The 16,531-nt window shown below is 37.4% G+C and overlaps 1 protein-coding gene across 2 annotated transcripts in view; it reads left to right on the plus strand.

Moving 5' to 3' along the window:
• adcy2b (adenylate cyclase 2b (brain)) overlaps window positions 1-16,531 on the plus strand; it is a 96,962-nt gene that overhangs the window by 68,906 nt on the left and 11,525 nt on the right. Inside the window, exons 6-16 of one of the 2 annotated variants that reach the window (XM_079829751.1) lie at window positions 1,015-1,126; window positions 1,485-1,612; window positions 4,742-4,900; window positions 5,231-5,363; window positions 6,924-7,100; window positions 7,243-7,286; window positions 7,444-7,524; window positions 7,987-8,056; window positions 8,225-8,322; window positions 11,915-11,999; window positions 15,651-15,788. In XM_079829751.1, the coding sequence (XP_079685877.1) occupies window positions 1,015-1,126; window positions 1,485-1,612; window positions 4,742-4,900; window positions 5,231-5,363; window positions 6,924-7,100; window positions 7,243-7,286; window positions 7,444-7,524; window positions 7,987-8,056; window positions 8,225-8,322; window positions 11,915-11,999; window positions 15,651-15,788 (1,225 nt within the window). The remainder of the gene's footprint in view (window positions 1-1,014; window positions 1,127-1,484; window positions 1,613-4,741; window positions 4,901-5,230; window positions 5,364-6,923; window positions 7,101-7,242; window positions 7,287-7,443; window positions 7,525-7,986; window positions 8,057-8,224; window positions 8,323-11,914; window positions 12,000-15,650; window positions 15,789-16,531) is intronic. The other variant, XM_079829752.1, reaches the window with a different exon arrangement.

Here is a 16,531-nt window from a genome sequence, read left to right on the forward strand (position 1 = left end):
GACAAATGCTTAAAGGGTTAGTTCACCCAAAAATGAAAATTCTGTCATTAATTACTCACCCTCATGTCGTTGGACACCCGTAAGACCTCCGTTCATATTCGGAACACAAATGAAGATATTTTAGTTGAAAGCTGATGGCTGAGAAAGGCTTCACACAGGCCTCCATTGGCATTCAGTACATTGACACTTCCAAGATCCATGAAAGGCACTTAAAACGTCGTTACAAAGTCTATCTCACCACAGTGGCTCTACAATAATCATACAATGCGACGACAATAGTTTTTGTGCGCAAAAAAAAATCAAAATAACACCTTTATCCAACTTGTTCTCGACTTCCGTGTATGCCTCCACGACGCATGCGCGAGAATATGACGCAGATCCGGCGTTCGGACATATGACCCAGAAGCGATTTGTTTACGAGCAGAGGAAGACGCGCGTGTCTAAGCTGTTGGATTCTACATTGATCGTGCTTTAGGTCTCGGCGTAGTGCTCAAAATGGGGTTAGAGTGTGCATTTCATGGAATCCCGAGCCCCGGCGCTACGTCATATTCTCGCGCATGCGTCGTGGAGACACACGCGGAAGGCAATAACAAGCTGGATAAAGGTGTTCTTTTGATTTTTTTTTGCGCACAAAAACTATTGTCGTCGCATTGTATGATTATTGTAGAGCCACTGTGGTGAGATAGACTTTGTAACGACGTTTTAAGTGCCTTTCATGGATCTTGGAAGTGTCAATGTACTGAATGCCAATGGAGGCCTATCTGAAGCCTTTCTCAGCCATCAGCTTTCAACTAAAATATCTTCATTTGTGTTCCGAATATGAACGGAGGTCTTACGGGTGTCCAACGACATGAGGGTGAGTAATTAATGACAGAATTTTCATTTTTGGGTGAACTAACCCTTTAAGGAAATCATTATTTGCAAGGTGTGTATTATTTGCAGTATAAAATAATAAATTAATGTTCTTTACCAGTTTGCATAAGTCTCCTTTTGCGTTTTTTTCTTTTTCCACAGCATTCTGTATGCAGACATTGTTGGATTCACACGTCTGGCCAGTGACTGTTCACCTGGAGAACTAGTCTACATGCTCAATGAGCTCTTCGGCAAATTTGACCAGATAGCCAAGGTATCATAAGTCCTAACAGTCATAGGAGACACCAGAACTTGTTGTCATACTTTATAGTACAGTAGTGGCCAAAAGTGATGTCGGCCTAGGAAAATCTTCACCCTTTATTCAATTTTTTTTTTTTATGTTGTAAGCATATTGCAAAGTTGTACTTGGAGTCAATTGTTTTATTCGTGATAACGCTATCAAACATGCCAAATTGTGAGGACATAATCTGTCTTACAAAGAAATTATGAACACATGCAATACAAGAGAGAACCAACAAAGTATTAATAACTGATTATGTTGTAGTCAATGACAGTTTTTCCCCTGTGCAGAATGTAATATCTGCTACACTCTCTAATTTGGTTTGATGCAGGATAACGATTGCATGCGGATCAAGATTCTGGGCGACTGCTATTACTGTGTGTCAGGGCTGCCGGACCCTTTGACCGACCACGCCAATAACTGTGTGAAGATGGGGCTGGACATGTGTGAGGCCATCAAGTAAAAGAACACATTGTCTTTCTCAAACACACATAATTATTACACAGCTCTCTGAAATACTACAATCTAATTGGTCTATCACAGCAATCTGCACGAAAATATATTTGTTCAATAACCGCTAAATGGTCTAATTGACCTTTATCTCAGGAAGATTCAGCTGTGTTATTTAAATGTCTGCGCAAATACGGTGTAAAATTCAGTCTTGATAGGCAAATTTAATCAACATTTGGTAAGGCTTGCAATGCCTTACGGTTGCCTGAGGTTGCTAGCCTGTGGGACACTTTTCGGGGGTCCCATAAGCCAGTGCCTATCAGGGTTTATTTTGAGATAATGCATGTTATCCCTTACATATCTTCCCATTTCTTCATTAGAACAAAAAGACCCATTGAATTGTATCTGCTATATATGAGCTGTTTGTCACATTATGCCCTTTCATCATCTACCAGGGACCATTTCTGTGCCTTTTTTCCCATGCTGTATGTCTTTTCAAGCACTACTCTCTGAGGCTAAAATAAGCTGAAGTAAGCTCTGAGGCTGCATACTCAAGAGGCTCAGATGTGTGATATTGTTGAAACCCACACATTCTTCTTTTCCTCTCTTTTTCCATCTCAAAGTGCAGCCCCTTTTTCCAGTCCCTTTCACGATTCCTCACCCATTCTTCATTTCTTCCGCTCTTCTGCTACACATTTGCTCTCTGTAACATTTTTTTTTCTTTCACACACACACAAACCCATTTGTGGAGGTGATTGAGGACCCTCCAGTGTATTTTCCAAAATGACATAGCTCAGGCTGAGAGGCTCGCAGAAATAAATATGGTGTGTGGCAGGTACACTGAAATGAAGTCAGCAACAGAGATGCCATGCACCTTTTTATTTTATTTATTTATTTTATTTGAGGGAGCACCAGTTTTGTTTTGTTAGCAACACACACACACCATTCCAGAAAGCAGGTCATGTGACATCCCTGGGTATGTTTAAGAGTAAGTAAGCGGATAACCTCAACTTTCGGTTCCAAAAACGGAGTTAACTTTCAGGGTATGTAAGTAACCATAGCAGCTCACTCTCTGAACATAACCTGCTCCAGAGTTCCAGGGTTAGTTTGATTAAGAGGTATTCAGATGTGTGTTATATAATTAATATAATCTGCATTCAATTAATTAGCATCAAACAAACAATATAATCCTTATTCTCAGTGAATAAAGATTACTTATTAAACAAAAAGGTTGAAAAATGATTGCACAACCACCAAATAGGTGGCGATGTGCACAAGTATGTTATGTAAGTCGCATTAAACAAAAGAAGAAGAAGGAAGTAGAATGGTGCACTTTTTCTTAGCGTCTGTTTCCATTGTGAATCATCGATTCGTTGTCTGATCTTACTCCAGGGGGGTATTCCAGAAAACAAGGTTAACTTACCATCACATATACCCTGAACTCTCGGTTGATTAACCAAAACCTTGCTTACTCGAGGTATGCTGGTTCCAAAAACATGTCCGAGAGTAAGTTCAAACAACTTATTTGGTGGTTGTGCAATCATTTTTTCAATCTCTTCGTTTAATAAGCAATCTTTATTCACTGAGAATAAGGATTATATTGTTTGTTTGATGCTAATTAATCGAATGCAGATAATTAATATATTTGAATTGAATTAACATTTAAACATTACCTTGTTATAATAGTTCTTTAGAATTAATATATACTATTGTATATGATATAACTGTAAGTATATAACACATTTAATTATATTAATATAACTATATTAATTATATAACACACATCTGAATACCTCTTAAAGGAAAAATGAAAATTCTGTCATCATTTACTCACCCTCAAGTTGTTCCAAACCTCTATGAGTTTCTTTGTTCTGCTGAACACAAAAGAAGATATTTAGAAGAATGTTTGTAACCAAGCAGATAGAGCAACTATTGACTACCATAGTAGGGAAAAAAATACTATGGTAGTCAATGGTTGCTCTATCTGCTTTGTTACAAACATTCTTCACTCTATCTTCTTTTGTGTTCAGCAGAACAAAGAAACTCATACAGGTTTGGGACAACTTCAGGGAGAGTAGATGATAACAGAATTTTCATTTTTGGGTGAACTATCCCTTTAAGCATACTAACCCTGGAACTCTGGAGCAGGTTATGTTCAGAGAGTGAGCTGCTATGTCTACTTACATACCCTGAAATGTACCTCCATTTTTGTAACCGAAAGTTGAGGTTATCCGCTTACTTACTCTTAAACATACCCAGGGATGTCACATGACCTACTTTCTGGAATATAACTACTTCCCTGGACGTGTTTTTGGAACAGAAAGGTCATGGATTTGTTGCAGGTGAAGCATGGTTATACTTCTCCACAAACTAGACCAGAACCAAACTAGCATAATCCAGCCTGCATAAAACTTCATGCTGGTCTAAACGGGTCTTTGCAGCTGGGAAATCATAACATTCAAGCTGCCTTATCTGAAACACAAGATGTTCTGTGTGCATGAATATATACACAGGCACCGCACTCACTCAGAAACCAACAGGTACCGCCACAATCCTGGCACCTTCCGATATTTACTTTGCTCTAAATATTTCTGGTGTTAAGTTGTGTCAGTGAAATATGGTTCTGTTTCAGTCATTTCAAAGGATGGAGGGAGAGACTGAAGTGTGTATGTATGTGCTGTAAAAAAATATCTTTCATGACACTGGGAGAAAACTTGATTTATTTACCAGTACATACAATACTAGTGAGAAAATCAGTCAAGACTGTCCAGTATTATGTTTATGATTTTAGTATTATGTTTATCATATCCTTTTGATCTAAAGGTTTATGCTTAAATGCTTAAAATTAGTTTAGTTAGATGAATATTAATTGTGCCTGTAAATTTCATCATAAAATGTTATAATTTTTATTTTTAGACAATTTTAATAATAGCTGTCAATCAATTAAAAATGTTTATTCAAATAATGACAACATTCTGATTAATGAATCACATTTATCACAAATACAACAGAAAAGCTCCTAAATAAAGATATGTATTGCAGATGTGTAATTATAATTCTATAAATATTTTATTTATATTAAAATAGTAGAATGAGCAGGTGTGTCCAAAACTTTTTTAACTGTATCTGTTATTTTAGGAAGGTGAGAGATGCCACGGGGGTTGACATTAACATGCGCGTTGGAGTGCACTCTGGGAATGTTCTCTGCGGTGTGATTGGCCTTCAGAAATGGCAGTATGATGTTTGGTCACATGACGTCACCCTGGCCAATCACATGGAGGCAGGGGGTGTACCTGGGTAAGATCAGCATATGACTTTTGTTTTCCATCCATTTCAGGATTTTCACATATTTGCTACAAGTGCTATTATGCTCATGGAGGGTTCTTGACGTTAATAGAAATGCTCTGTTGAGAGTACAATGAATGTGCTTTTGTGCTACTAATGAATGTTCTGTTGAATAACCCAAAAAAATAACAGAAGTGCAAATGGCTACATTCATTTTTCATATCTTAACTCTATTGTCTCTGCAGGCTTTGGAACATTTGTGGAAATACTCATATAATGCACCTGTTTTTGTAAAGTGTCCTGTCATTTGCCAGCATGTAATAGTTGTGTGCTCCTCTCCAGACGGGTTCACATCTCTTCTGTAACACTGGAACATTTGAAAGGGGCGTATAAAGTCGAGTCAGGCAATGGACAAACCAGAGATTGTTACCTGAAAGAGCACGGCATCATCACATACCTAGTCATCAACCCGAAGGTAAAAAAAAACAAAAAAAACTATTTTCATGATTAAAATTATGAATAACAAAAATTATCAATTTATTACCCAGAAAATTAGTTAAACAAAAACATTAATCATATCCAAACAAACCTGCTGTATGATTCACCTTGAGCATTAATTAGCATAATTACACTATTTAGACTTTGCAGTTACACAAATGTGATTTTGTGGTCACTTGTGACAACCCTGGGAAGACTGTTTAATAAAATTCAAGTTCAAGGGAACGGGCATCTAGACCCAGAACATCCGTCCATTGAGATGTGTGTGGGCTTTTCAGCCCACAGATATCATAATGCCTGGCATCATATATTCAAATTACTATGGCTATTCTTTTATTTATCCAGTGCTTTATTTACTTTTCAACAATGCATTTGCTTTGCCCGAGGTAACAAAAGCAGCAAATCTTTCTCATAAGAGACTCATACATTTATTTCTGTTCGGTTTGAGCCTCTCGGCCCTCTTATCATAACAACCCACTGCACACCCACTCCCCCCACATTCCCATTATGATGACTGAATCTGAGTTTGGAGGGCTTTTGCTTGTTTGTTTAGTTGTTCTCTTTTCTTTTTTCACTCTGTTGTTTAGTCGATGCCAATTTTCTTTTTCTGTTTTATTCTAATGAACGATGGCCATTGAGTTAAATTGGTGTAAAGTAGACCATACGTATTTGAGGGGAAGGGTTTTCTAGCTTCTGGTGTCAAGGACCGTCAATTTTATTAAATATTTTTATTCCTATCTATATTCTGAAGGTTTTTACAGAGGGGTCTATATAATTTGCCTGATTGTATACAAATTGTTTTCCTAAAAAAAAAAATTGTGGCTGTTGCCTGTATTTTCTGGTTTATGGAGTGATAAGAGAGAATTTTTTTTTGCAATTCTTAATGTAATCAATCAACTGGGGAAGTATGATGAGATTAGATGAGAGGCTTTTGCCTCTGAAGTCTTCATTCATATATATATATATATATATATATATATATATATATATATATATATATATATATATATATATATATATATATATATATATATATATATATATATATATATATATATATATATATATATATATATATATATATATATATATATATATATATATAAAAAAATTGTTACCCTGTCTTGCCTTAAAGGAACCAAATCATAATATTTTACAAATCTGCTTACAATCCAAAGGTCCCAATTATAGGATTGTATTTGTTTCTTAGCAGATTCTTGCAATGTTCATATATGATTCTATTGGGATCCTTTGGGGGTTGGATCCAAATCAGGATAAAGAAAAATTTATTAGAAAATTCAGTGGCTCACAACAGGTTTTGCTTCAGGACCCAGATTTTACATTGAACATCAAGTACCAAAATCATTTAGCATCCAAAAGAAACAGAAATCAAAGTTTCATTTGATTAAAAAATTTATTACAAAACACACCTGTGACCCACCACTTCAGTCCCGATTTTTTGGGTTTCTGTGCTCTAATGCCTCTAGTCTGGAACACATCCATTTAAACTTGTACTTCATGTTATGGTGTTACTTAGGCAGAAAAACGAAGTCCCCTGCTACCCCCTCGTCTTCGCCCCGCTCTGGATGGAGGCAAGATGAGGGCGTCTGTCCGCATGACACAGTACCTTGAGTCCTGGGGAGCAGCCAAACCATTCGCTAACCTCCACCATCGGGACAGCATGACCAATGAGAACGGCAAGATCAACACACACGTGAGTCAACCTGAGCACATGGAAAGAAAACAGTGATTCTGATTCAAGATTTAAATGGTGATCCCAGTCATCAGGATTAGCTTGTACTTAAAGCACTTAATAGTGCTCTTTTAATTCCATTTGCTTCATTTTTTTCTAACAGGATGTGCCGTTGGGGCAGTACAACTTTCAGCAAAGGTCCGAAAGGTCTGTTTTTTTTTACTGTTTATTGCTTTATATAACAAAAAAAACAAGAACTAAATTCAAGTGTATAACCTTTCAGAACATTCACACTGACCTCATTTGCATTTCTATGGTTTTTTGAAATATCTCTCCCTCCTTTTTCCTCTCCAATCCCTTTCAGAACAAAATCGCAGAAGAAGAGATTTGAAGAGGAGTTGAATGAAAGAATCATTCGCACTATTGATGGCATCAACTCACAGAAGTGAGCATCCATAATGCTCTGCATCTTATCCATACGGAGGAACTCATGAATTTTTTTGCAAAACAGCACAAGAAATAGCCAAATGATAACAAGGATCAAATCTGACGCCAAAGTGAAAAATCTGGGATTTAAAATCTAATTTATACCTGGAAAAAAATTGAAAGTACAAGACATGTAAAACAAATATGTATTAGCATATTTATTAGATAATGAAATCAAAATAATTCAAAACATGTTTAATAATTATTATTATTTATATTTAATTAAAAAAATCCAAAATAGAAGCATTTTCATAAGTAGTCTCAGATTTGGACCCTGATATACAGTGTAACACTTATTTGTCAATTCATTTCCCTTTCAGAGCATTTCCTGCATCAGTGCCACCAAAGGAGCTATTATAATAGTGATTATAATAGAATTTAATTGATATAAATTACTTTATTTATGCTTTCTTTCCACCAGACAGTGGCTGAAGTCAGAGGACATTCAAAGGATATCGCTGTTCTTTCACAATAAGACACTCGAAAAAGAGGTACATCCCTTCTTGAGGTGTGGTATGTGCCATTGAATGACTAATACTGTAGGTGCTTCATTGTGAAGAGAAAAACACATCAGAATCAGCACTGAGACAATCAAAACAAAGACGTGTAGAAAAAAACACAAGAGCTGAGATATTTTTTCCTTTTCTTTTTTCTAACAGTACAGAGCCACGACTCTGCCGGCCTTCAAGTACTACGTCACCTGTGCTTGTCTCATTTTCTTCTGCATCTTTATAGTGCAGGTTTTAGTCGTGCCCAAGTAAGTACCATCTCCGCAACATCTTTCAAGTATGTCATTGTCTTTCACGACGCAATTACGCAGACAATCACCGTCTCCCACAGCACTTAGACCTAGTGACACATAATAATATTACAACATCTACACAATTGAAAGAAAATGAGTGCAACGATAAATAATGAGATGATGGGGACATCAGTGCCTGTCTACAAAAAACTGCCCAGAGCAGACAGTTATAGATTTTTTTTTTAATCAGAGGCCAATCTGGTTTGGAAATGATGTGTCCTTTTGTATGAAGTCAGAAAATCTATTCAGGACGTCACCCTAATTTACTGCTCACGTTGACGGAGAACACATTCACAAGAGCCGAAAGCACAATGCTTTTCTCAAGCTGTCCTCAATTCCTGACATTGATTTTATATCACATTTATGGTGATGTATGGCACCACAAAGACTGGAGCTAAACGTTTATGTTCCTATATACAAAAAAGCCATTGAATTAGTGATGCCTGCTTAGGCTTATTCAAATCCCTAACCCTAAACTTCAGCATCAAATTTGCCCCATACTTTTTGTTCTGTGGACGTGAATGCTACCTTAAATCATGCGGCTTAATGAGAAGAAATGTTTTTGTTTGTATTTTTCTAAGCAATCAGACTTATGATTTTCACCTAGCAGACAATGAAACCGGTGAAAAATCCCAAAGATCTATGTTGAAAGAGCCAGCATCCGAGTTAGTGTTGTTATTGTAAACTAAAACTACTGAAAATGGTTGTTGGTAATTGAAATAAAATGTAAATATTAGATGGAAAAACTTCAACTTAATTTTAAAGTCCCCCTGTAGCCAATAATTGTATCCCTTAAAACACATCTTTGATCACCAAAATGTATTCATGCCTTAAAATAGCTTGTAAGAGAATGTAACTCCACACCCTTGCTATTTTATTATGAATATGCAAATGAACCCTGCGTCCACTCGCTCATACAGGCTCGTCTACAAGTCGATGTATCAGAATGGTAATGTCTTTTATGTATCGCTCACTCTCTATGTCGGACACATAATGGTAATTAATATGATTACACACCATGTTCCTGTTCGCCACCTCAGAGTCAGACGCTGCCTTTTAAAAATCAGTATCCTTAGAAACACTTTGAACATCATAGAACGTCAATGGAGAAAGGCATATAGTTCATCATAACATTGTGATTGTAATGAACTGCTCCGAAACTCAAAAGTTGAGGATCCAAGCGCAGTATTTATTGAGAGGGTAATCCACAATCGTAGTCAAAAACAGGCAAAAGGTCATACACAGGTAAGCAGTCCAAACAGGCAAACAAGGCAGGAGAGACGGGCAAAAGGGTAATCCACAGAACAGGCAAGTAATCCAAGACCAAGCAACAAGAAACCAGGGAGAATGCAAAGAAATGCAGTAATTCAACAAACAAGACTTTGCAGTGAATGACAAGGTGAACAGGCTAGATACAGTGGGGTGAACAAGTATTTGATACACTGCCGATTTTGCAGGTTTTCCTACTTACAAAGCATGTAGAAGTCTGTAATTTTTATCATAGGTACATTTCAACTGTGAGAGACGGAATCTAATTGTAGGATCACATTGTATGATTTTTAAAGAATTAATTAGCATTTTATTGCATGACATAAGTATTTGATCACCTACCAACGAGTAAGAATTCCGGCTCTCACAGACCTGTTAGTTTTTCTTTAAGAAGCCCTCCTGTTCTCCACTCATTACCTGTATTAACTGCACCTGTTTGAACTCGTTACCTGTATAAAAGACACCTGTCCACACACTCAAACAGACTCCAACCTCTCCACAATGGCCAAGACCAGAGAGCTGTGTAAGGACATCAGGGATAAAATTGTAGACCTGACCAAGGCTGGGATGGGCTACAGGACAATAGGCAAGCAGCTTGGTGAGAAGGCAACAACTGTTGGCGCAATTATTAGAAAATGGAAGAAGTTCAAGATGACGGTCAGTCTCCCTCGGTCTGGGGCACCATGCAAGATCTCACCTCGTGGGGCATCAATGATCATTAGGAAGGTGAGGGATCAGCCCAGAACTACATGGCAGGACCTGGTCAATGACCTGAAGAGAGCTGGGACCACAGTCTCAAAGAAAACCATTATTAACACACTACGCCGTCATGGATTAAAATCCTGCAGCACACGCAAGGTCCCAGCACATGTCAGCCCGTGCTCAAGCCAGCACATGTCCAGGCCCGTCTGAAGTTTGCCAATGGCCATCTGGATGATCCAGAGGAGGAATGGGAGAAGGTCATTGTAACGGGGTTCGGACATTCAGGGAAGAAGAAGGCGGGAACCGGCGAACGTTCTACATACTTTAATCAAATAATACAAACAAAATGAAAGTAAAAGCGGCAGCTCCTCACGGACGACTGCCGCCCACACACATAACAAAACGTAAATAAAACACAACTTAAAATCCAGGCCTGGTCCTCTCTCGTCCTTCCCTCGTGTCGCTCGTCCTTATTTGCCTCCGTGCTCCCTCATGAGTGTGCCTCGCAGGTGACGCTCATTCTCAATCACGCACACCGATCTCGCTCGCTCCTCCCATGTCTCTCGCTCGTCCACCTCGCCACAGTCATGTGATCTGATGAGACAAAAAAGAGCTTTTTGGTCTAAACTCCACTCGCCGTGTTTGGAGGAACCCGCTCGCACATTGACGTGATTGGTTACAAGGTAGTTTGTGGCGTAAGAAACACCAGCAAAAAATGTTGGTTCACTGCAGTTTTAAGGAGAAAATACTCAGCAATGGTGTTAACATGAACTTGCACAGGATTTGTCTTAAAGCATATTAATAAAAAAAAACTTGATTTTCACCACAGGGGGTCTTTAAATGAACATTTGAAATAATTCCTTAGCAATTAACTGTTTAACTAAGTACTAAAATGACTACTAAATAATTCTAAAATAACACTGATCTGGGACAGATCTCGAAAGAGAAAAATTTTTTCAATCTCTTGAGATCTGGCCCAGATCAGTGTTATTTTGGTATTATTTATGTACTCTTATAGTATTCAAGTTGAAGCAATTCTGTTATGTGCTTTTCATTTTTATTTTCATTTTTATTTCTATATATCTTTAATTTATTTTATTTCATATTTAGTTGTAGTCATTTTAGTACTTAAACTTATTTCAGCTAATTGCTAAGGTATAATTTCAAAAGTCTTGATGCTGTATTTTAAGGTTGGCTATTTTGACCTGGAGCAGGTAGCAATCGCCAAACAATGACTTAAAACACCCTAGCAATGGCGTAGCAATGCACTACAAACAACTTAGAACACCTTATTAGCCTTGTACGAATCGACTGAAACAGCGTAGCATTGCAGCATCCAGTTTTGCACAGAAAAGCACTTCCAAAAATCCTGTTTCGTATAAAAACTAAGCACTTATTTAAGCATGCCAAGCAACGGTTCTTATCTCTATATGTGGCATTACATCTATTTCTTCTCTTTTCCTGTCAGAGAATGCATAAAGATTGGATGTTTGGGTGTGACTTGCACTATAGTAAGCACGCACAGGTGATGTGTATATATGCTTTAGAGTATCGCTGATGATTTTGTCTTTCACAGAACCACCGTCCTTGTAGTATCATTCGGAATGGCCTTCCTTTTGCTCGCCTTGATCCTCTGCATTTGTTTTGCTGGTCACATACTGGTAAGTGCTAAATATAGAAGTAGATATAAAGAAGCTTTCTGTGAGAATGAATGAAGCAGATTGGCTTGTTTTGTTCAGTCTATTCAGATGCAGACATGTTACACGTCTATTTTCCATGGAGGAAATAACTGTATACTGATTGAAATGTAATTTAATAAGTCGAGCTTCCCTCACATTTGAGACCCTCATCTTATTAGAGAAAATGCCATACCCGCAGGAAAAAAAACACCATATCAAAATAAGATTTTATTTTAAAAAATGTCCTTGTTTTAGCCTGAGGAACAACACTCTTTTTCTGCTCTTAGAGTGCGTTGTCTATAATCAAATTACGAGCTACTTTCGACCTGCAGAACATAAATGGCCTAAGTAAATGTCACCTGTATGTCTCTCTATTTTCTTTCTCCTGCTCTTTCTTCCTTAATATAATTTATATTATAAAAGCTTAGAGTGAAATGGCTTATTCAAAATTTATGTTGTGGTCATGTTCAACCCCAAAATCAAAAGAAATTAATAATAAATTATGCTTTCTTAAAGAAAATTAAGCCTGTTTTTATGACCATTGTTTTTTTTTATATTGTAACATTATTTTAAGATATTTCAAGTAAATTCTCAAAAAGGTTAAAGGGTCACTTCAGTGATTTAGCATTAAGCTTTGTATCAGTAGAAACCCATTATATTCTAATTATGGTACTTTCCCCCCTCATGTCCCCCTGAGACGAGATAATTATGCAATTTATTTCTGGAAAAAATCCTCCGATGACGCAAATATCGTCATTTTGCGTCATCGGAGGGTTTTTGGCCAGAGGCTAGAGACTACAGGAGCTAGTTCCGCATGTTTTCAACCCACCCACAGCGGAGGGATCTCACTCACAGAATGTAAATGCGCACGCTCGGGCATTCATAACGAAGCAGTACGGAGCAAAGTGAGTGTTTCAACTTTTCAATTAATTCTTATGAAAGTTTAGCTTCCATATGCGATCTGATAACGCCCCAGACTGGACATGCACTGAGAATGACTGCCGCGCTTACCTCAGCTCTGCTCAGCTCTTCTCGTGATAAATGAAATCTGACTCCTGCTGCGTTTGTGTTGTGACTTTCGTTCGGCTCACTCACACTTTATTGAAAAGACACATTCAATTTTGAATTGTAGTGTCTATTCTCTAACTGAACAAAATGATTTTATTACTATGAATATCAAAACAACATTGGGGGCGGTGCCGCGGTGGGCAAGTGATAACCAGTGGCCGTGGCTTTGGGAGTGGCCTCGTAGGGCAGCGAAGCAAGTGCATTCTGGGAGTTGTTGTCTTTCATCCACATGAGACAAAAATACATTTTCTGTCTTTTTTCAGTCTAGAAGACACCAAATTCAAAAATAATTTCAAATTTCTACTACATAAATGACCCAGTTTAAATACACATTCATCTTCCCAGCGCTGAAGTGCCCCTTTAAGTCAAAAACTTCTAAATGAAAATTTCCTGATATTCTACTCATCCGAGATGTTCATGTCTTTCTTTCTTCAGTTGAAAAGAAATTAAGTTTTTTGAGGAAAACATTCCAGGATTTTTCTCCACATCATAGACTTCCATGGCAAACAAAATGTTGAAGGTCCAAATCAATGCAGTTTCAAAGGGCTTCAGAGGCTCTGTGCTATCCCAGACGAGGAATAGGGTCTTATCTAGCAAAACGATCGGCCATTTAAAAAAAATATAATTAATATCCTTTTCAACCTAAATTGCTCATCTTGCGCTGTTCTGCGGCGTGCCAAGGATTGCGCAATCATGTCGGAAAGGTCGTAATGATGCTGAAAATTCAGCTTTGCCATCAGAGAAATAAATTGCACTTTAAAATATATATTCACATAGAAAAGAGTTATTTTAAAAAATTTGTCATATTTCACAATCTTACTGTTTTACTGAATTTTCTTTTTACATAAACATCTTTCAAAAACATCTTACCAACCCCAAACATTTCAACAGTAGTGTACATCGTAGTAGTATAACTCGTACAGTTGTTATCTGTGATTAATTTCTTATTATTATTCCCATTTAAAATCATTGGATTACAGTGTTTCTTACTGTGTTGCATTAATGAGAATCAGCTTTGAGAGTACTGAGAAAAAAGCTCAGTAGAATTAGGGGTCATAATACAAAAATGTCACAATGCCAAAAATATAATTTGTCTTAAAATAGGCTTCAATACTTTCTTTTTTTGGGGGGGGGGGTGACCTTGACATGTGTGAGATTCAACCTCATACATTGCATGGAATTCCATCTATAATTAAAGTAACCTGTTTTTGTGTGTATTGAGGCATCCAAGTTATATTTTTAGAAGGCATGACCTTCCAAAGAGGGGCATTCATGCCGTTCACCCACCAGCTCGACTTTATTTGTCCCCAGTTCATTAATTAACCAAGAATTTATGATGATAAAAGTAGGCCACATTGGATAGAAATCTTGGGCTACACCAACCCCCACCCCCCTTTTTTGTGTCAAAAGAAAAGCAGCTTGAGTGATGCTAATTTGACTGGATTGTTTGTCATCTGTTTGTCTTGCTGGATAGCAGTAAAGTCAAGTCCCCACAGGTTTGGGGATTGTGAGTATGTTAGTTCTGTGGCACTCATTGTGTGTTTCCTTTATAGTAGGGCTCTCTTTTGGGTTCGCAAAGGGCTGTCAATTTCATGAGTGTCTAAATTCTCAGTTTGTTTCCCATTTATCTCGTGTGAGAGTTCACACAGTCCTACATTCAGCCCACAGATTCACAAATACGAAAGAGGGGGTTAAGGTTATCCAATAGAAGTGATGTGTTTAAATATTGAAAGCCATTTTTTTGCTAACAAATAATTGACTGGAGTGGGGCTCCTCTACCTATTTTTGTACGCAGTCTGGGTTAAGTGTTTTGTAAAGAGATGTACTAGGTCAGTTTACAAACATATCTCTGTTTCTTCAAGGTCGTGAAGTCTTATTTAAGATAAAAATGTGCAGAGGCAGGGATTTGCTCTTTCTTCATTCATTTTTAGTTTAGCTTGAAGGGATAGTTTATTCAAAAATTCTAAAAAATTATGTCATTATTCACTCTCATGTCATTCCAAAACCTGTATACTGTTTTCTCTGTGCTGAACAAGCATATTGGTCACATTTTGCCTTAACGTCTCTTTCAAAAGCCCACAAAGTGAGTAAATCATATCTTCTTGTTATAATAGCTAATCAAAATGTTTAACCAGTTAGCAGCATACTAGCAAAATAGAATGCAAAGCGGTAAGCTTACAAACCGAAGACTAATTAAAAACACAAACAAAGGGAAAAGTTGTCTTAGCCAATAGAATTGCTTTTGTGTCCAAGGGGGTTTGTACTCTGACGGGGGAAAGGATCTGCACCATATTTCAGGAGGGAAGTAGTCCTCTTTTTTTAGGGAAATTATGGAAGTAAAATGGATTGTGAATGGCGTTTCATTTTGTCTTTTACTCAAAGTTGTTATAGATGCCTCTTTTTATTTTTACATTCACTCACCCTGAAGTTATGTTTATTAATCTGACTTGTGGGTCACAATCATAACCTCGAGCATTTGGAATAGAAGCAGATATGCTAATGACGTTTGTGGGAGTTAAAGCTTGTTTTTTGTTGTTGTGTTTTCTTTCTCTCTTGTTGCCGTAGCAATGGGGCAAAGCAGCTTCCTGCACAATACCTTGGCTCCCTGGCTCCTCTAAAGTCATCACCAACAAGCCCTGGATACGACTTGCTCTCACTATGGCAACCACTGCACTTATCCTAGTCATGGCTGTATTCAACATGGTGAGCATCACTATTGCCCAATACCTAGTCTAGATTGGACTGCTTTTTAAAATGACTGGCATTTATTATATCCACACATAATTCATTATGACCATGTAAGAGAAATATTCTCTGCTTGCTTGTCAATATCAGCCTACTAGCTTTATGGCTTGGTAATTTAGGGAACTCTTTAGAAATAATGGTAATATTAAAAATATTCCTCTTGCAGAGGATTTCAAACCACTTGTGACCTATAAGACCTATATTTTCTCAAAATTTAAAACAAATATGTATCACTACGCAATTGAAACTCTGCTATACGTCACAGTTTTGGGTATATAGAAAACAGGAAGCGACCGAAGCATCGAACCCTGAGGAACCCCGCATGTAATTGATGTGATTACCTTCAAGATAATCTGTAAAAATCGTTGTGTGTGGTTCTGCTCTTGTCATGTCAAGCTTTGAGAGGTTAGATCAGGAGATTTACTGTTTCGAAAAACTGCAACATAAGGACAAGCAATATAAAGACAAGTTACATTCTTGGTTAAATGGTATGCAATTTTCATTCCTTGGGTACATAATCTTGCTTGTATTTATATTCAGTATTTACAAAAAATATGACGCATTAGTTTAGACAGTGGGTTGGTAAATCAGTCAGCAGTTTTTGACCCAGTTGGATGGCTTTAGCTAGGGAATCAGCATAGGCAGAGTAAAATAAGTGCCATCTGTCTGTATGGATTAATCATTGTAGTTAGCATCACTGT

Source organism: Gobio gobio (genome assembly GCF_949357685.1).
Source record: "Gobio gobio genome assembly, chromosome: 11".
Lineage (NCBI taxonomy): Eukaryota > Metazoa > Chordata > Actinopteri > Cypriniformes > Gobionidae > Gobio > Gobio gobio.